General features: G+C 40.0%; 1 protein-coding gene across 19 annotated transcripts in view; it reads left to right on the forward strand.

Moving 5' to 3' along the window:
• Positions 1-21,222, forward strand: part of LOC126213414 (eukaryotic translation initiation factor 4 gamma 1-like) — a 786,084-nt gene that overhangs the window by 541,940 nt on the left and 222,922 nt on the right. For all 19 annotated transcript variants that reach the window (XM_049941158.1, XM_049941157.1, XM_049941144.1 and 16 more), the window contains 3 exons: positions 8,376-8,504; positions 17,522-17,727; positions 20,906-21,165. In XM_049941158.1, coding sequence (XP_049797115.1) covers positions 8,376-8,504; positions 17,522-17,727; positions 20,906-21,165 — 595 coding nt within the window. The remainder of the gene's footprint in view (positions 1-8,375; positions 8,505-17,521; positions 17,728-20,905; positions 21,166-21,222) is intronic.

The raw sequence follows: 21,222 nt of genomic DNA on the forward strand, positions 1-21,222 counted from the left end.
TTTTTTTTTTTTTTTTTTTTTTTTTTTTTTTTTTTTTTTTTTTTTTTAATTGATGATATGCCTTCAAGCATTCTCCAACCACAGTCAGCTTCCCTTCACAAATGGGACAAAAAGTATCACGATTGAGAGCTTGCTGCCCCTACAGCTTTTTTGGCCACATTTTTTTCTCAGTGGCATGTATTGCTTGTAAATAATGAAAGGTGCTATCTGTCCTGATATTCTTCTGGGGAGTCTGGCTACATATAACACCCCCGAATAAATTTTTCTCTTAAAGCTAGAGACTTGTACTCCTTCCTGCTGTATAAAACTGATGGACGTTGTGCAGACAAATTTCCATTAGATGTAGAGCAAGTTCCTTCAGCCATCTAATAGTCTTTGCAATGCTGAATAATACGGCAAGGTTTCATCTGATTTATCAACACATGCCATTCCATTTTGCTGTCCATGACTATATTTGGTTTCAAGACAACTTTGCTGCTTCAGTTGTGAACTTTTCACAATTTGGGCTGGTGCATATTTTCTTCAGTTTCATAGCAAATAACAATTTTTGATTTTTCTTTCTGTTTGTGCATAGTGTTCCACACACATTGGCTTAGTAAGTCAACAACAGTTTTGTAAGTGTTAGAGGATTATAAAAGTTGTCCATATGAAGCATATATCCTTTATTCAACAAAGGTTCCATCAGGTGTAAAACAATTTCAGATGGATGAATCAGCTGGGCTTCTCCTGTGACTCGGCACAGTAGATTTTTATTTTGGGTCCCAGACCTTTAGATTCATGGAGTTCATAAAGTTTTACACCATACTTGTTTCTTCTTATTGATATACCACCTAAAATGGCCGCACCACAAAACCATTGATTTGTCAGTGCAGAGATTGTTGTCTGGAACGTAATCATTACTCATGATGCTATTGAAATTAGCAAAACTGGTCTAATTTTGCAGAGTTGGTCATAGAATAGGAATGAATTGTCTTGAGAAGTGCAGGTATTTTAATAGCAGCTGAAATATGTTACTATCCATCAGAGATCTGCAGTATGTGACATTGTAAGGACTTCTTGTGCTACAATAATGTTCTGTCAATGGAAAACACTGAAGTCTCGTGTGCAGCAACAGCCCCCAGTAATACTTTCATTTCCATACCATCTGTATCCATCCATGTCTACAGCCTGGTTGGTCTTATCCTCCCACATTTTTCTGGTTTCTAGCGTGCATGTAGATTTGTTTGTGCACTTCATGACATCAGGAACTGTTCGGCGGGAGGGGGGAAGGAGGAAATAAATCAACAAGTGCCCCAAAATTTAGTAAGTTCATATTCCATCCCCCATCCTTGTCGAACACGGGATCTCGAGGAGTGTCATTCTGCTCACCAGTTTCATTTGTAGTGCCTGCTATTGGACTACTCTGATCATCGTCTCATTGCGTTCATTGTTGTCTGCATCTTAATGCTCACAGGAACATGGTTCGTAGAGACTTCCACCGTCTGAGAATTCGTCCCATTCTGATTTGTTCATGTTAGGTAGCTGTTAAAAAGTTCTATATCACTCAGTTTCCTGTTACTACGAGCCATTTTATGAGGATAATTGGACTCTTATAATGGTAGGCATCGGTGAACCATCTGTAACAAAGAATGAATAACTACAAATACTTTGTTCGTATTGTTGAACATACTTTGAAAGCATGCAAACTGGTGACCGATTGTAGTTGGCAGCTGAGCTGAACTTACTCCTCTGTACACAAACTAAGAGATAACTCGCAGGCTCCGTTTTCCTGCCAAGAAAAAAAAGTAATTTAACTTTCAAAATTTAACTACAAATGACATTACAGATGAAACTGTATGAACATCTTAATATAGCTTATAGAATCAGTTTACTCATTTTGGCCATGGCAGCCAATGTATTAAAGCAGCCCCAATCCTTTCTCTTACGACTTACTTACAAATCCCTACTGTCCTGTTTCTACAAACTAAAATCTGTTTAAGTAATTGATGGATGGGATGCCACAGTTTCCTCGAAAAACTAGCAACGAGTCCCCGTGTAAGAGCTTTGGGGAATATTGTTCATTTGCACTGAAGTCAAAATGATGTGTGTCCACTGCCAAGTAACTTCAGTTTCAGCAAGCACTTGCTGATCTTCTGCCAGTCATTTGGGCAAATTGTCGGGGACTTGCTGCAAGGATTGGCAGAGGTGTGTCCATTGAAGTTAATTGTTAGGTAGGCAAGTGGAAGGTCAGTCTCCTGCTTAAAGAAACACTATTGAACGAAATAAAAGTGGAAGACTTCAGTTTGAAACAAGATTTGTTGTACTATGAACTATTCAAAACAAGATACAAAAATTAACCAAGCTGTATCACGAGATCACAAACTTGTAATTGCATCACAGTTTTTTGCAAACATTGTCTGTTACTTCGGGTTGCAAACGGAATACATTTGTGTTTACATTAACTTTACAAAATCGGTTGTGATTTTCCTGTACTGTTGTTCTATTTCCTCTTCTGCTGAAACATAGTAATTGATAAATTCATTTTGCATTTTCTCACCTGATGGTGACTAGTTATACACGTTTAGAGGTTCCAGTGCTACATTTGTTTCGGCCCACCTGTCTTTGGACCATTCTCCTTTTCACACTGATACTAAACACACACAAGTTCTGAATGTTGGAGAAGAAACTTGCAGCAACTGACAAGCTTGGCAAGTACTGTCTTAAAGTTTGAAGAAAGAGTTTCCACTACTTCGAGGAATCGACCTCTGCAAGTTCAGGAAATTGAGAAAATTGACTTGTTTGGGCTGTTCTCATGTCAAAGAACTTGCTTGCTTCAGCAAGCAATGTGCAGAACTTTACTTGCTAGTGGACTCACCTTAACTGTTCTTGTTTTTATTTGATATTGCAATGATGAGCTTTTTGTTGTGGATACTCCACGTTCAGTGCAACTGAAATTTCGGAGAAATATTCAGTTGGATGTGTCTCAACACAAAATTTAATTAATAAACATTGGAAACGTGGCCTCAGGAGCTTCTAAACTCAGCAAGATCATTACTTGTCAATGATAGTTTTTTTTAAGAGCACTGTACCCTTAATGCAGGTTACTACTTTTCGTCTGTTTTAAACATACTGCAGCCTGCTTCATGTGTCTATGTGAGTGATGACAGATAAATGTGCCGAAGGTTCCAACATGTTACATTGAGTTCTGTATGCATTCAATTTTGGACTAGAGACCTGTCATTCTTTCTGAGTACATTGTAGTTAATGGGGTTCTTTGTCACTTCGATTTTCTTATTTAATGCATAAGAATTCCTTGCTTTCAGAGGGATGTCTTCATGGATTGAATAAAGATAAGTTCTTGGGGAACTTGGAGCATTGATGTTAATTGACTAACATAGGTTACATCTGGCCCTCTGTCCATAATATTAAGTTTGTAATTTAAGTAGAATAGCATCTTTGTGTGTGATTTCTTTTTATTGATTTATGCTTGTTATACAAATGTTAGTTTTGCCATCTTCTCAAGTCAGTGTTAGCAGCCAGGAAGACAGGTGTGTGATGAATTGTGTACACTCTTACCATGGGGCACATTTATCAACACATTCATTGAAATGTAAGCTAACACTGTCTCCATTAGTTAGAGATTGGTTTATTTTGTCACATGCAAACAGTACTAAAACTGGTAATGTAGCCATGACTATTTTGTGACCACATTTGCTGTTACTCAGTTGTGACGATTTATTAAAATTTATGAATAAATTTTATGGAGTCAGTCTGCTACCTGTCACGGTTCTTTGTTATCCTGCTTAAATTACTTTATTTTTCCAAAGAGTATAAAGGCCTGGCCTCATTGTCAGCTATATATGGCAATTCAGAAACATTTAATTAAAATACACACATTGTACCAGATTATTTATTTTACACAGATTGTACCAGATTATTTATTTTATCTTTGGTGTCCCTTATGATCGCCTGCAGAGAAGTAATACTGAAACACATTTGAGAGATAGTTAAAATGTAGCTCATTTAAGGGCCTGTTTTCAACGTGAAAATGGAAATATCGATTCACTGCACTTTTCCTCATAATTAGTTGATGTATCATCCTACATCCCCTCCCCTCCTCCTTCCCCTCTCCCTCCACCCTCCCCTCCCCCATCAGTAGCTCTGTGGATTTTGTTGTTCACTGTACATGAAATATTGTTAAGTGCAGTAACACACAGTTTATTGTAACACATCATTGTGCATTAAGACATGTGGCAAGAAGGCAGGGGGGGAGCACTCAAAGTTTGACTTCACAGTTGATGTGTTAGTGTTGGTGATATAACTGCACTTCAAGAACTGATAAGTTTGTAATTGTAGAGTAATTATACGTTCAATGTTGTCACATATATTGACTGACAGTAGTGTTTCTAGAGACAGTGATTGCTTGCCCAAGTGTGTCGAATAATTTACTAAGTAACCTTAGGATAGTGAGTACAACTGAGTTTTCTCTGATAACCATCTTGTTTCTAGAATGAAATTTTCCCTCTGCAGCCAGTGTGTGTGCTCGGTTAACTCAGTCGGTAGAGCACTTGCCCGTGAAAGACGTTGGCAGAGTTTGAGTCTCGGTCCGGCACACAGTTTTAATCTGCCAAGAAGTTTCTCCTTGATACTGTTGCATAGTGTGTCATTTGTGTACTTCACTAGCTAACAGTAATGAAAAAATCGAGAGCATTACAGAGTTGGAAGGAGGAGATGATTTGCTAATTCTAATAAAGAGAGTGAGTGGATATTTACAGTTCTGTGTTGACAACAATCTAGCAAATGAAATAAGTGCTCTAGAACTTCATACACTGTTTTCTTTGCAGGCAGTCTGCAATATTGCCAAGGCTGTAAAATTAGTACAGTATCACCTCAGTATATTTCTATATTAGCCTGACACTGTCATACTTTCAAACAAGTCACAGGAAAGAAATGATTTAAGCAGTGTAAAAAAGTGATAGTGAAGGTCTTAATAAGACATTTTACAAAGTAAACACAAAGTGTATGCTAATAAGAAAGCTACCTAAAATTGTCTTTTGTTTCAAAGCAAATTCGTCACTCCTTAGAGTGTGTTTATTGCTACATGTTAGTTGGTAGTATTGTCTGCTACTGTGCATTTCCCTACTATCTGCCTTCTTAATTGCAATAATCATATCTCTCTCTCTCTCTCTCTCTCTCTCTCTCTCTCTCTCTCTCTCTCTCTCTCTCTCTCTCTCCACCCCGCTCCACCGTCCTTCACCAAGTGTCAAAGCAAACACTTGTTCAGGATATAGTTTACATGAAACTAAGATTTATTTTGTAACTAGCGCTGACTTGCTTTACTTATGCATTATTTAAACTGCTCACACACTTGCTGAGCTTATTTTCATTCTTATCAGTGTTCTTACTTATTAATTGGTATCAGTCAGCCTTTTGTAATCCTGTTTCAAGGCTTGTTTTCTTTTGCAAGATGTTTTTAAAATAACCTACTTGCTGTCAAAAGATGAAATTGAGTGATTTAACTGTAGCTTGAACCACATGTTGCATCCAAAGCAAGCTTTTGGCCTAATACATAATGTGTATTGACAATTAAAATGCTGCATAAGGTCATAAATATGTGCTGTTGAAAACACTGTTCTGTGCTTTCATCGCCCTTCATTTCCTGTGTTTATGTATCTACACCGTTTCAAATCTCTCATCCCACTGCTGAAAACATTAAAGTCCTGTTCATTTGTAGCTGTAAAATACAATATTCAGACCTAGATTGGATTGAGATGGGAATCATCACACTAGTTTTTGCGTTTGCAGCTGCTGGTAGAACTTTTACAATGTTTTGTATAAAGTATGCCCCATAAAACAGTGACTTACTGATACTGCAGAAAGCTCATCTGATATTTTTAACATGTATTGTCCATTGGTTTAACTGTCTTATAGTGACTTAAATTGTATTCCATTTGATATTTGAGATCCAAAGTTGCAACAATACTTTGCTCTCTGTGTGGATAAAAAATCATTTCACAGTTTGTCTTCTACACAAACACCGAGTGTATCTAAAATTCACTAAAAATTAATAGTTCAGTAGTATTTCTGAAGTTTTATCGTGCCCTATGTCAAACCATCTGTCTCATTAAAATACAATTTTACTTGCCAAAATAACTTGTTCAACAACAGATATTTCTAATGTTTGATGCCAGCTGTGTGAAAGCTACAAAAGTGGTTTTTTTTGCAATGCTGACAGTATCTATTGCGTATTTAGCATAAAGTTTGAAGAGTGGATCTCCTGTATAATTTCTGTAAAAATTGTAAAATTCATATTGGTTCATATTCACTGAGTGGGTCAAATCCTGGTTTTAATTTTAATTGGGGCCAGAACTACCGTATTTACTCGAATCTAAGCCGCACTTTTTTTCCGGTTTTTGTAATCCAAAAAACCGCCTGCGGCTTAGAATAGAGTGCAAAGTAAGCGGAAGTTCTGAAAAATGTTGGTAGGTGCCGCCACAACTAACTTCTGCCGTTGAAAATATGTAGCACTACACAGGCTTGCTTTGCAGGCACAAAGATAAATACTGGCGCCAAAACCTCTGTGCCTTAAAAAAAAAAAAAAAAGGTGGAAGACGACCTTTTTTCTCCACCCCGAGTTTCGACCATTGCATTTTCATACAGTATCCAACGAAACAACGAAGTAAATACAAATTCCGTATTGTTCATCTTCGAATATAGCAGCATTTCAATGTACTAAAAAAATCCGACTGGCAAGACTGTTTGGGGTTTTTGTCAATATGGCTAACTCAATGTTCTGAATTTTTACCTACCTGTGAGAAGAGATGGTTGCTAATAGGAACTTTTATGAATTGTGAATCACATGCAGTATTCTCTTCACCATAAGAATAATACGAATATAAACATTTTGGGATGTATTCTTTCGTGTTTGCTGCTATCTCATTTAAATCCTGTCTGCCTAATAAACTATGAAACTAGAGTGAGACAACAGCAAACACGGAATAATATACATATCATGTCATGTTTATATTCGTATTATTCTTATGGCTAATAATGATAGTCAGAAATGAAGCGCCGCAATTGACTAGATTTTTAAATCTAAGATGACTAATTTCTGTGCAGATGTAATGTACTAAAGCGGCGTCTGCAAAGATTTTCAAACGGGGAAAAATTTTCGTTAAACTCTCGTTCAGAACATCTTCTATCATACGCAGTCTATTATTTGGTTCTTGTTGATCATTATCAAAGAAAGCAGCAGTGTAAGTAACAACAAATAGCAGTGTCTTGCCATTGTTTCGCTAATGAGACAATTCCTCTCTCTCTCTCTCTCTCTCTCTTTTTTTTTTTTTTTTTTTTTATTGTAAGCTCCGGTAGCGCGCAGAAAAGCAAACCATGCCGCGATCGGCGACAGGCCGTGAACACGCACTATCAGAATGTGACAAACAATGAATCACACAGTACAGTAATGCATTTTCAGCTTAGATTGAAGTTAACATCTATAACAAAGAAAATGGCACTTATCAGATCAAAGAAAAATAAGCAATCAATTCAAACCAGACGAAGCACGTGAAAAAGGAAGGGTACCCGTATCAATACGGACGGAGCGTCTGACGCATAGCAATGGCTACCTTGTAAAACTTAACTGGCTTAGCCGCTAAGCTTACGACTCGAACCAAACTACTGTAGTTGTATCGTCATTCATTCGACCTAAATTGTGTCTCATATTAAAATGGACCAACTTTGTTTCGATTTGGAGTGCGGCCTAAAACTTTTCTCTCCTCGTGAATTTCGAGTCTCAAATTTCAGGTGCGGCTTAGATTCGAGTAAATACGGTATGTTTTTGCTTGGACAAGGCAAAATTATTGTGTCCGGAAAAGTTCCCTGCTTGAGAACTGGGCACACACAGTGCTTTGCGCAGCCAAGTGGCAACACGGTGTTGCTAGCTGAAACAGTCTGACCTGCTTGGTGTCAAATACCAACTTATTTCAAGTGAACTATAACTATAAAGGTGTGGCTCACAGAGCTGTAAAATTAGATTCTTTTGGTCCTGTATCCCCCTCCTCTCAACCACACCTACACAAACGTGTATATTTCCAAGTTATTGTTTATCTTTACAATTGTCATATTACTCTCCCAGTAGCGAAGATTGATCAGTAGAGCTACTGGACATGACAATTATTTATTTATTTATTTATTTATTTTATTTTTTTATTTTTTTTATTTTTTTTTTTTGTGGAAAAATTCTAATTTGACACTAACCTCTGTTTTTTGTGCTTACGGTGCCCTGTCCTTCTTATTTTTACTTTGAGTTGCGGTGTAGTTGTCAAGTAACGCTGTTTTAAAATAGACTGAAAATGTAGGGAGTAGTGTCGAGATTTTACAAGTGCATCTGACGACAGGTGCTGGGGCCGCCCGCAGTGCCGGCGAGTGCGGAGCCGAAGCCGCCGGCGGTGGTGTCTGCGTCTTCCCAGCAGGCGCCACCCCCGGTCACAGCCTCCGCTCCCAAGAAGCAGGGGCCACCACCACAGGTGAGCTGCAATCTGTTTACTTAATCATATCTTTTTATGGTGAGGTTTGTCACTGGCACACTCTTTCCTTGTACCTTGGGACAACCGCTGGTAATATTGTTTGGAAATGTTATGTGGGGACGTGGATGACATTGAATTTGGGTCAGGTATTCAAACAATTACGATAACCGATAACAAAAATTGGGTTTCATATCCTGGTGTGGTACAAGTTTCTATTTTTCTTCACTTATTTGGAAACTACTTTCCGTGTACTTATTCAAGATCATTACTGTAAGTAATTGGATGGATAAAAAAAATCTGCTCACCAAATGGTGGCAGGAGAACACGTGTATTAACAGATAATACAATTCGCTAACTTCGGGAACCATTGGCTCCTCCTCCTCCTCCTCTCGGAAAGGTTGAAGGGGAAACGAGGGGTGAAGGAAAACAACTAGTGAGGTTTAGGAAAAGGGTTAGAGTTCACAAAAGTCACCCAGAATCCCAGGTCAGGAGGGTCTTACTGGGTGGGATGAGAAGGAAAAGCTGATTGTTGGAGAGTGCATCGAACGAGATTTGAAAACCTGAGAGCTTAAATGCGGAAGGTTGGGTAATATGCGAGACACAGATTACTGCTAAAACATCGTGCATGAACCCATAACAGCGAAAAGATAAGTGCATGGTATGTAATAGAGGTGGGAGGCGGATGATGAAAAATAGATAAGTCAGAATATGATAGGTATAGGAAACTAAGAGTGAGTGAGGAGAGGAATGATTACTGTGAAGAAGTGCTGAGACCGAAAAATTAACAAAATAAAAGGCGAAGTGGACGGTGAGAACCTAGGACGTGTAGCCGCACCAGTGGAGTACTGAGAAACTGGTGTCTGGGGAAATATCCTGCTGACACGTGGTGAAACAGGCACCGAGGTCCCGAATGATCTTCAACAGGATATTGTGTGTTGCCAGTACACACAATCTGCCTCTGCACATTCATCCTAAGTGGTACCTTGGGGGTAGTTACGTCGATCTAGAAGGCCCAAGTGTTAGGTGGCAGCGGCTGTATGACGTTTAGTTTCACAAGTGGCTCTACTCCCCACTGTGGAGGTGGGTGCAGGATGAGGATGGGATCTGATTAGCATATTGTGGAGATTGGGATGGGGACTAAGAGGTACTCCAGGTGTGGTGGCAAAGTCTGACAGAATATACCCCATTTCATGGTATGATTTTAGGAAGTCACAGCCTTGTCGAAGTAGCTTATTCGTACACTAAAGACCGGGATAATACTGAGTGACAATTGTATTCTCCTAAGACGTTTTGCTCAGATGCAGACTCTTTACAGCAACATACCAACATTCTTACCTCAGCCTTCACTGAACATAATTACTACACCAGGTTAATTCAAAAGCGCGTTTCCCAGGTCATTACATTCAATCACAGTACTGCTGATCGCTTAGGAGTAAACCATTTCTCATTCAGTATTATCCCAGTCTCGAATGTATTAATCAGCTGCTTCTACAAGGCTATGACTTCCTAAAATCATACCATGAAATGAGATCCATTCTGTCAGAGAAATTGCCCACTGCACCTAGAGTAGCTTTTAGTCCCCATCCCAATCTCAGCAATATGCTTGTCAGAATTTATGTTTCTTCTGCACTCACTTCCCCTACCTTATGGTTCCTGTCCCTGTGACCTCCCCATTGAGAGTCTTCCCCTATGCATCCTGCCAGCTCTGTCTCCGGCAAAACATATACTATCAAATGGAGAGTCACTTTCAAAACAACACGTCAGATACCATATGTTACGTAAAACTGCTAGACATTCTACATCGACATAACTACCACCGAGTTACCAGTTGGGATGAATGGGTGTAGGCAGAGGATGTATACTGACAACACTCAATATACTGTTGCATAGCATGCCCTGCAGCATGACAGTCGTGACCTCTGTTCCTTTTTCATCACACGTGCCATCTGTATCCTTACCCCAGACATCAGTTTATCAGAACTCCATAGTTGCGAACCGGTGCTACAACATATCCTTGGTTCTTGCCACCCACCTGGCCTTTATTTACATTAATTTCTTTGGTCTCGACATTTTGGCACAGTAACTATTCCTATGTGTACTCCCTTTTAATTTTTGACGTCTTTCATTTTCTGACCTGTCTATTTTTTGTGCTCCCCCTCTATCACATACAATGCACTTAGTTTTTTGCTGTTACTAACTGGTGCATGGTGTGTTTTAGCAGTAATTTTTCTTGGCAAATTACTCTATTACTGTATCTTCATATATGCCCAAAACAACACATATATAATTAAGGCGAAGACGACCATGGCAGATGCACACTAGGCTTGACCGTTTCGGGAATCGTGGGGGTTCTAGGCTTGATCTGCAGCCAGGTTGGGGATTTTCTCTGCCCAGGGACTGGGTGTTTGTGTTGTTCTAATCATTCCATCATCTTTTGGGAACGTGTGAGACTGGACAGTGAAAAGATTAAGAGTTTGTACGGACACTGATAATCATGCAGTTGAGCGTCTCATAAACCAAATATCATCATCCATCATCATCATCATCATCATCATCATAACGGAAATTGATGAGATGCCATTAATTCATTAATAACAAGAATAATGGTCAAGGGACACCATATTTGTAGAGTGTGGATACATTGAGTATTTGGATCTGACAGGATGCATACCAGGGTAGTCCACGAAGTTCCAATGACCACTGTGTCCTGATGGGCTACTGGTCAAAGCAGCTGCCTAGTAAGCAGCAGACTCTGGTTTGAATCCTAGTCTGTCACAAATTTTCAACTTCCCACGGATTTATATTGATGCCCACTTGCAGCCAGTGTGTGTAATTAATGTGTGTCTCAATTCATAGTGACCATTGTATCAAAACGAGTGTTGGACAGACCCCACATTCAGGAACTTAGAGAGAGAGAGAGAGAGAGAGAGAGAGAGATAGAGAGTGTTTTAAGTTGCAATGGTAGTGTCAAGTGACTATTACAAAATAACAGCATATTTCACCAGTTTCAAACTTCCTGGCAAATGAAAACTGTGTGCTGGACAGGGACTTGTGTCTGGGACCTTTGGCTTTCACAGGCAAGTGCTCTGGCAATTAAGCCAGAAATTTTCAGCTTGGCACATGCTCCACTGCAGCGTGAAAATTCATTCCACAAACCCCATTTTGTGCTGATTCATTGAATTTTCTCTCTGTCTTTGTTCATCAGTTCCAAATTCTCGTGCTAGTCACATTCATACATCAGTTTATAAAAGTGTCATCATCTTTCACCTGGATGGTTGAGGGTGGGAGGTGGAGCCTACTGAACTTGATTTCATCAACCCAGGTAGCAGTAATGTACACAGTACAGTATTAGAACATGTAGTAAGACAAACAGTGAAGAATAATCTGGTAAAAAATTACTGTGAACGTGTTATTCAGTAGGGGAATTGGCAACTGGTGTATATTGTCTGCAAATTGTAAATGCTACTTTGAGTCACCTTCAGCTTGTAGAATTGTTTTCCTGTAAGTCCTAAGTTCGCTTTTTTAATGACATTTTAATTGTTATGAAATTTTTTTGGGTTGCTATGGATTTAACAGTCCTTGCCATATCCCACACCTTAGTAAGCAATTTTGTCTACCTTTGAAAACTGCAATATTGCAGTGCATATGTTGCATATGTTGTTGAGCCCCCCATGAACCATGGACCTTGCCGTTGGTGGGGAGGCTTGCGTGCCTCAGCGATACAGATGGCCGTACCGTAGGTGCAACCACAACGGAGGGGTATCTGTTGAGAGGCCAGACAAACGTGTGGTTCCTGAAGAGGGGCAGCAGCCTTTTCAGTAGTTGCAGGGGCAACAGTCTGAATGATTGACTGATCTGACCTTGTAACATTAACCAAAACGGCCTTGCTGTGCTGGTACTGCGAACGGCTGAAAGCAAGGGGAAACTACAGCCGTAATTTTTCCCGAGGACATGCAGCTCTACTGTATGATTAAATGATGATGGCGTCCTCTTGGGTAAAATATTCCGGAGGTAAAATAGTCCCCCATTCGGATCTCCGGGCGGGGACTACTCAAGAGGACGTCGTTATCAGGAGAAAGAAAACTGGCGTTCTAAGGATCGGAGCGTGGAATGTCAGATCACTTAATCGGGCAGGTAGGTTAGAAAATTTAAAAAGGGAAATGGATAGGTTAAAGTTAGATATAGTGGGAATTAGTGAAGTTCGGTGGCAGGAGGAACAAGACTTTTGGTCAGGTGATTACAGGGTTATAAATACAAAATCAAATAGGGGTAATGCAGGAGTAGGTTTAATAATGAATAAAAAAATAGGAGTGCGGGTTAGCTACTACAAACAGCATAGTGAACGCATTATTGTGGCCAAGATAGACACAAAGCCCATGCCTACTACAGTAGTACAAGTTTATATGCCAACTAGCTCTGCAGATGATGAAGAAATAGATGAAATGTATGACGAGATAAAAGAAATTATTCAGGTAGTGAAGGGAGACGAAAATTTAATAGTCATGGGTGACTGGAATTCGTCAGTAGGAAAAGGGAGAGAAGGAAACATAGTAGGTGAATATGGATTGGGGGGAAGGAATGAAAGAGGAAGCCGCCTTGTAGAATTTTGCACAGAGCATAACTTAATCATAGCTAACACTTGGTTCAAGAATCATGAAAGGAGGCTGTATACATGGAAGAAGCCAGGAGATACTGACAGGTTTCAGATAGATTATATAATGGTAAGACAGAGATTTAGGAACCAGGTTTTAAATTGTAAGACATTTCCTGGGGCAGATGTGGACTCTGACCACAATCTATTGGTTATGAACTGCAGATTGAAACTGAAGAAACTGCAAAAAGGTGGGAATTTAAGGAGATGGGACCTGGATAAACTGAAAGAACCAGAGGTTGTAGAGAGTTTCAGGGAGAGCATAAGGGAACAATTGACAGGAATGGGGGAAAGAAATACAGTAGAAGAAGAATGGGTAGCTCTGAGGGATGAAGTGGTGAAGGCAGCAGACGATCAAGTAGGTAAAAAGACTAGGGCTAATAGAAATCCTTGGGTAACAGAAGAAATATTGGATTTAATTGATGAAAGGAGAAAATATAAAAATGCAGTAAATGAAGCAGGCAAAAAGGAATACAAACGTCTCAAAAATGAGATCGACAGGAAGTGCAAAAGGGCTAAGCAGGGATGGCTAGAGGACAAATGTAAGGATGTAGAGGCTTGTCTCACTAGGGGTAAGATAGATACTGCCTACAGGAAAATTAGAGAGACCTTTGGAGAGAAGAGAACCACTTGTATGAATATCAAGAGCTCAGATGGAAACCCAGTTCTAAGCAAAGAAGGGAAGGTAGAAAGGTGGAAGGAGTATATAGAGGGTTTATACAAGGGAGATGTACTTGAGGACAATATTATGGAAATGGAAGAGGATGTAGATGAAGACGAAATGGGAGATAAGATACTGCGTGAAGAGTTTGACAGAGCACTGAAAGACCTGAGTCGAAACAAGGCCCCGGGAGTAGACAACATTCCACTAGAACTACTGATGGCCTCGGGAGAGCCAGTCATGACAAAACTCTACCATCTGGTGAGCACGATGTATGAGACAGGCGAAATACCCTCAGACTTCAAGAAGAATATAATAATTCCAATCCCAAAGAAAGCAGGTGTTGACAGATGTGAAAATTACCGAACTATCAGTTTAATAAGTCACAGCTGCAAAATACTAACGCGAATTCTTTACAGACGAATGGAAAAACTGGTAGAAGCTGACCTCGGGGAAGATCAGTTTGGATTCCGTAGGAATGTTGGAACACGTGAGGCAATACTGACCTTACGACTTATCTTGGAAGAAAGATTAAGAAAAGGCAAACCTACGTTTCTAGCATTTGTAGACTTAGAGAAAGCTTTTGACAATGTTGACTGGAATACTCTCTTTCAAATTCTGAAGGTGGCAGGGGTAAAATACAGGGAGCGAAAGGCTATTTACAATTTGTACAGAAACCAGATGGCAGTTATAAGAGTCGAGGGGCATGAAAGGGAAGCAGTGGTTGGGAAAGGAGTGAGACAGGGTTGTAGCCTCTCCCCGATGTTATTCAATCTGTATATTGAGCAAGCAGTAAAGGAAACAAAAGAAAAATTCGGAGTAGGTATTAAAATTCATGGAGAAGTAGTAAAAACTTTGAGGTTCGCCGATGACATTGTAATTCTGTCAGAGACAGCAAAGGACCTGGAAGAGCAGTTGAACGGAATGGACAGTGTCTTGAAAGGAGGATATAAGATGAACATCAACAAAAGCAAAACGAGGATAATGGAATGTAGTCAAATTAAGTCGGGTGATGCTGAGGGAATTAGATTAGGAAATGAGACACTTAAAGTAGTAAAGGAGTTTTGCTATTTAGGGAGTAAAATAACCGATGATGGTCGAAGTAGAGAGGATATAAAATGTAGACTGGCAATGGCAAGGAAAGCGTTTCTCAAGAAGAGAAATTTGTTAACATCGAGTATAGATTTAGGTGTCAGGAAGTCGTTTCTGAAAGTATTTGTATGGAGTGTAGCCATGTATGGAAGTGAGACATGGACGATAACTAGTTTGGACAAGAAGAGAATAGAAGCTTTCGAAATGTGGTGCTACAGAAGAATGCTGAAGATAAGGTGGGTAGATCACGTAACTAATGAGGAGGTATTGAATAGGATTGGGGAGAAGAGAAGTTTGTGGCACAACTTGACTAGAAGAAGGGATCGGTTGGTAGGACATGTTTTGAGGCATCAAGGGATCACAAATTTAGCATTGGAGGGCAGCGTGGAGGGTAAAAATCGTAGAGGGAGACCAAGAGATGAATACACTAAGCAGATTCAGAAGGATGTAGGTTGCAGTAGGTACTGGGAGATGAAGAAGCTTGCACAGGATAGAGTAGCATGGAGAGCTGCATCAAACCAGTCTCAGGACTGAAGACCACAACAACAACAACATGTTGTTGAGAAGTACGTGCAGTGTCGGAAGGAATAGGCATCTTGGCGACGACAGTCGTTACGAAATACGTGTACATCTATACTCTGCAAGCCGCTGTAAGGTGCAGGGCAGAGGGTACGTCCCATTGTACTAGTTATTATGGTTTCCTCCTGTTCTGTTCACATATGGGGCGTGGGAAGGATGATTGTTTGGTTGCCTCTGTGTGTGCAGTATTTGTTCTAATCTTGTCCTCACAATCCCTGTGTGAGTGATACGTTGGGGCTTGTATATCCCTAAGGTAAGTTCTTGAAACTTTAATAGACTTTCGTGGGATACTTTTACATCTGCCTTTTCAATTCCTTCATTATCTCTGTGACAATTTCCCACTGTGACCATTTGTGCTGCACTTTAGTCTATACATTCAATATACCCTGTTAGTCCTATCTGGTACAGGTTCCCATGCTTCAGCAACATTCTAGAATGGGTTGCACAACTAATTTCTAGCAATCTCTTAAGTAGAATGATTGCACTACCCTAGTATTCTACCAGAAAACTGTCTGCTTTACCCATGACTGAATCTGTGATCATTCCATTTCATATCCTTACAAAGTGTTACACCCAGGCTATTGTATGAGTTGTCCGATTCCAGCAGGGCTCTTTCATATTATCGTCACAGGATACTACATTTTTTCATTTTTTGAAGTGCACAATTTTACATTTCTGGACATTTAGACCAAGTCAGCAATCTCTGCACCATGTTGAAATCTTATCAAGATCTGACTGAATATTTTTGTGGCTTCTCACTGCTAGTATTTCATTATAGATAACTGTATCAGCTGCAAAAAGTCTCAGCTTACTATTAATATTCTCTGCAAGATCATTAAAATGACATGAACAACAAAGATTCTAACAGACTTTCCTGGGGCACACCTGAAGTCACTTCTACATCTGAGGATGACTCACCATCCAAGGTAACATGCTGTGTCCTCCCTACCAAAAAGTTCTCAATCCAATCACAAATTTCGCTTGATACCCATATGAGTGTACTTGTGACAGTAAGCATAGGTGTGGTACTGAGTCAAATACATTTCGGAAATCGAGAAAAGTTGGCTCTACCTGATTGCCGTGATCCAAAACTTTCAGTAAGCCATGTAAGGAAAGTGAGAGTTGGGTTTCACATTATCGATGTTTCCGAAAACTGTGCTGGTTGGCATTGAGAAGGTCATTCTGTTAAGGATACCTCATTTTGTTTGAGCTCAGATTATGTTGTAAGATTCTACAAAAAACTGATGTCAAGGATCTTGAATGGTAGTTTTGTGGATAACTTTTACTACCCGTTTTGTAGACAGATGTTACCTATGCCTTTTTCCAAGAACTGGGCATGGCTTTTTGTTCAAGGGATCTATGGTAGATGATATATAGCAGAGAGATAATTCAGCTGCAGATTCAGTATAGAATCTGACAGGGATTCATGACATGAAATGTATTCACAGTTGCGAATATGGATGACCGCCAACTCTATAATAGAATGCTGGACCAGGACTCAAACCCAGATTCTCACTTCCACAGTCACCTTACCATTATGCTATCCAGGCACAATGCACGAGTAGACTCTAAACTTCCACATGTCGTCGACAATAGCATGCAGAAAAAAATCCATTAAAATAGCGACTGTCCAAATCAGTATATACTAGCTAAATTTGTACAAAGTAAAAACTAACTGATTTATTGATGGTATAAATGTTTGAGAGAGGAATTATTACTTAATTTTATTTTATGTTTTTCTTCAACAATTTTTTCATAAATTTCCTTACATGTTTCAACCGTGGGCTCTCTTCACAAGATGAAATAGGTGGATGCTAGATATCCTGTCATTGTCGTTAGTACAAATATCAAGTGCAAACATTGATGAGGTACTTCATATTGGGATATTTGGTGTTATCAAATATGTCGTTAATAAAATTTATTTGATGAGGACGAACATACAATAGAATTGCAAAAGACTACTGTATGTCATTTTGCACTCACACATTCTGATTATTATTATTATTATTATTGTTGTTGTTATTTGTGTTTCAGGTTGATGTTCCTGCATTCCCCCCGAAGGATGGTCCGAAAGCGTCTGCCTCTGTCGTCAGGGTAGGCACCGGACCGCCACCTGGTGCTAAAACCGTAACTCCCGTTTCCTCGGCAACTTCTACTGCGTCGGACGCCGTGCCCCCGCGGGCGGGAGGCAAGCCGCCGGCACGCAAGGAGGTCCCCGCCTCTGCCATCCCTGTCCACAGGTATGTTAGTGTGTGGCCTCCCTTTACACACTAGTATCATGGTGTGTGGTGCTCTAATTTTAAAGTACTGGAGAATCTCTGGTTGTGTGTAGTGACTGTTAGCTGGCAGGTGGCAGAAAAATGGGGATAAAAGTAAGAATACTGTACCAGCCGTCAAGGAAATCGCAACTCGAAGTTATCCCTCAGTCCTGCACCGTTGCTGGTTAGTGACAATTTCAAATGTTGGTAAAAATTTCAAAAAGAAGTATGTGACACCTGTGTTTTTAGTCTAGAATATAATGGAGTACTTTTCAACAGAAAAATCTTACCAGAGGTGTGAAAATGTCATGCGTTTCTAACGAAAAATGTCATCACAGATGAATAAGTGTATCACTGGACTCCGTAGAAACTTTAAATAAAGTTATGAAAATAATTTTGGCAATATCATTATCATGTCATGTACGAGCACATTTATGCACGAGAGACCCTTTGGGTGACAGTGTGCATGTACTTGGATGCCTTCTTGATGGGACAGAGAATGCTCCATTCTACCTAAACATTTATTTGCAGCTCTTATTACTCCTTTGTCACTGCACCAATCACATAAATTGCTGGTATATGCTATACAAAAGTAATTGTAGGTACTTTCAGGCCAATGTTTCCTTTGAAGTCAAGCAAAGTATATTTTTGCAAGTTGTGTTGAAGTATACCGAAAGACTTGTCCTCGGCAAACACTCCAGGGCATTTAACACAAAACTTCGTTCGTGCTAGTGCAATGACCTTGCATTATATTAAACATTTTTGTTTCTGAATCTGTAACTGAGTGAGCGAAGAAGATGAAGGGAGGTTTCTGAGTAAGAATAATCAATTTTTTCACAGAAACTTCTCGTATTTTTGCAGTTGTCGGATACTATCTTGTATTGTAGTATTGAAATACATTTCTATGCCTTAGCTTTTTTCAAAATTGTCAAATTTTCATTTATATCCCTTTCTTAAAGAATCAAAACAAGTGTTCACGTCTAGAGGTTTTTGCAGATGTTACTACACTGTCACACAATGTTAGATGTTGTCGAATGTCGTTTTGCCCTTTATGCTCATTGACCGGAGTACTACTAAACTGGGTCATTACTCCTGCATTTCTCTCATCACCGAACACGCGCCAATGTATACTTGCTTGGAAGACTGGAACCACATTGGAACACACGTCATTCCACAGAAGCACAGTACATTCAGCTGGCACTGATGGAATACAGTTTTAACAGCGTACATGCAATAATAAAGCTACGAGGTTGGCAAATCACAGCTGTTAGTACCGGCGTACTGCACAGAGTGGGCGTGATGGGGTGTCCAATTTTGTGACGGCCACTCCAGCTGAACGTAGCGAGATGATTTGGTCGGGGACGGGAGGCAGAGTGGAGGTGGCCGTATGTACAAAAGTAATTGGGCTCAGTTTATAGTGACCACTTTCGCTTTTCTCTATGCAGTCGACGTTGTAAACTCGGAGCTGGCAGATGACGTTACGCTCAGTGAATCAACATACTGACTTACCAGGCGGATTGGAAGATTGCGTTTGATATCAAGTGTGAGATGAGATGGTTTAAAGTTATTTATATGTTCGCATAGATAATCGTTGGACACAATATTGATTGCGACTGGGAACAAGTGAACATCGTACCGAAGTCGTACACTTTCTTCAGACTTCTAGCGATACAGTTACTGCCGTCAGCTGATGCACTGATTTATGCTTAGAGTGAACATTTAATATATACCCGAGATAACTCAGCATACCTAAAACGTGCAGTATGAATAAAAGTGCATTTTTTTTTGGGTACTGTAGCAGTGGGCCCGACAAATGCAAATTATTGGAATTAAATTGTGCTCATATTTGCAAACCATAAAATTTTTCTTTACTTTTTTGTTTAAACATTTTTCAGCAGTCTGTGGGTCATTATTTTATTCAAATCTAAAGAGACAAAATATTTCATAATCTCATTGGTAGCTGAAAATTCAGAGGAAAAATAGTTTTACACCTTGTAAGAAACTACTAAAGGCTTTGTTTTCTTAAAAATGTTATCAATCATATTGTGTTTTCAGATTTCAATAAAATAAAAGATTTGTGAAGTTCTGGCTGAGTGGTTAAACACTGCACTGCAAATTCAAAAGTCTGTAGTTAATTCTCCAGACAAAAGTAGGATTTTTATGTCACTCATCACTTCTTTCACCTCTTGAAATATTTGGGGATGTGAAAAATACAAAGTTGTCCCATGGTTCGGAATGCATAATAAAAAGTAGGTTCCCCTATAACTGTCTGAGTGAGTCATGGAAAGGTCGGCGGAAGTGAATGACACCGTTCCTAACGGAACAGTCTCTAATGAAGCACTGTGGCATTCAGAACAACCTTAGTATTGGTGACTGCATTACTTAACTTGCCTGCCACCAATGTTATCAGACATGTTTGGCAAACAAAGTAACGTAAGAGAGATTTTGTAGTTTGCAAAAATAAGGGGAACTTAACTATAAACAGAGCATGAGATGGGATCACATAATATTGGGACGGAACAGTACAGATACCTTTTAGTTGTGGATGCTGAAATAGTTGTCATCCTGCAAAAGATGGGATTCTGTAATTCATGAGTTTATATTCCGAAATAAGCGCTCCGCTGGAGTTCACTTAATCTAGAGGACATTGCTGTCTCCCCATTTGGTAGTATGCTTTGCAGTTGACTTTGGCTTCAAGCGACTTTAAATTACGTGCTGTTAGTTAGTACCATCCAAGTGTCAATGCCTGGCATCAAATGAGCACCACAGATAAGGATGGTATTTGAACTTAGCTCTGATTTCATTGGGGTATTATTTACATATGAAAATGTTTAAACATTTTGTGTTCATGAAATGCATTATCTACATATCTTAAAGGGACTAGTAACGTTGTTTTTCAGTGCAAAAACTTTGAAAACTGGTACTTTCTGCACTATGCAGCTTGCAAACCAGCCCACCCCCTCACCCCTCCCCACCGCCTCACACATACTTGTTGTTGTATCTTCCAAAGTAAAATTTCCATTGATAATGCTAGAAAAGAGGTAAAGGTAACAAAATGTAATGCAATAAGTGTTATTGGAATGTGATGGGGTATGTTAGGTGAGGATTTTGGAAGTGACTGAAGAGGCAGACAAAAAACACACGGGACTCATTTCACCAGGGACGGTCCCCCTGCGGCAGTGCGGGCTCCGAAAGGGGGCGAGCTGCCGTCGGCAGTTTCGCGCTCGGCCGCGCCCGTGTCGACGCCACGGCCTCCGTCGCGGTCGCCCACACCTCCGGTGCTGCCCCTGGCAGCTCCCCACGCCCCGACTCCGGCACCGCCGCAGCCGTCCTCGCCTGCACCGGTCCCTGCGGCTGCGCCGACAGAAGATTCGCGGCCGAACGGTGAAGTTCCTGAACCGGCACCACAGCAGGTCGAGAGTGAGTACAAGTAACTATTATCACATTTTACAGTCTCGGTATGAGAGACTGTGGCAA

This window comes from Schistocerca nitens, chromosome 11 (genome assembly GCF_023898315.1).
Source record: "Schistocerca nitens isolate TAMUIC-IGC-003100 chromosome 11, iqSchNite1.1, whole genome shotgun sequence".
Lineage (NCBI taxonomy): Eukaryota > Metazoa > Arthropoda > Insecta > Orthoptera > Acrididae > Schistocerca > Schistocerca nitens.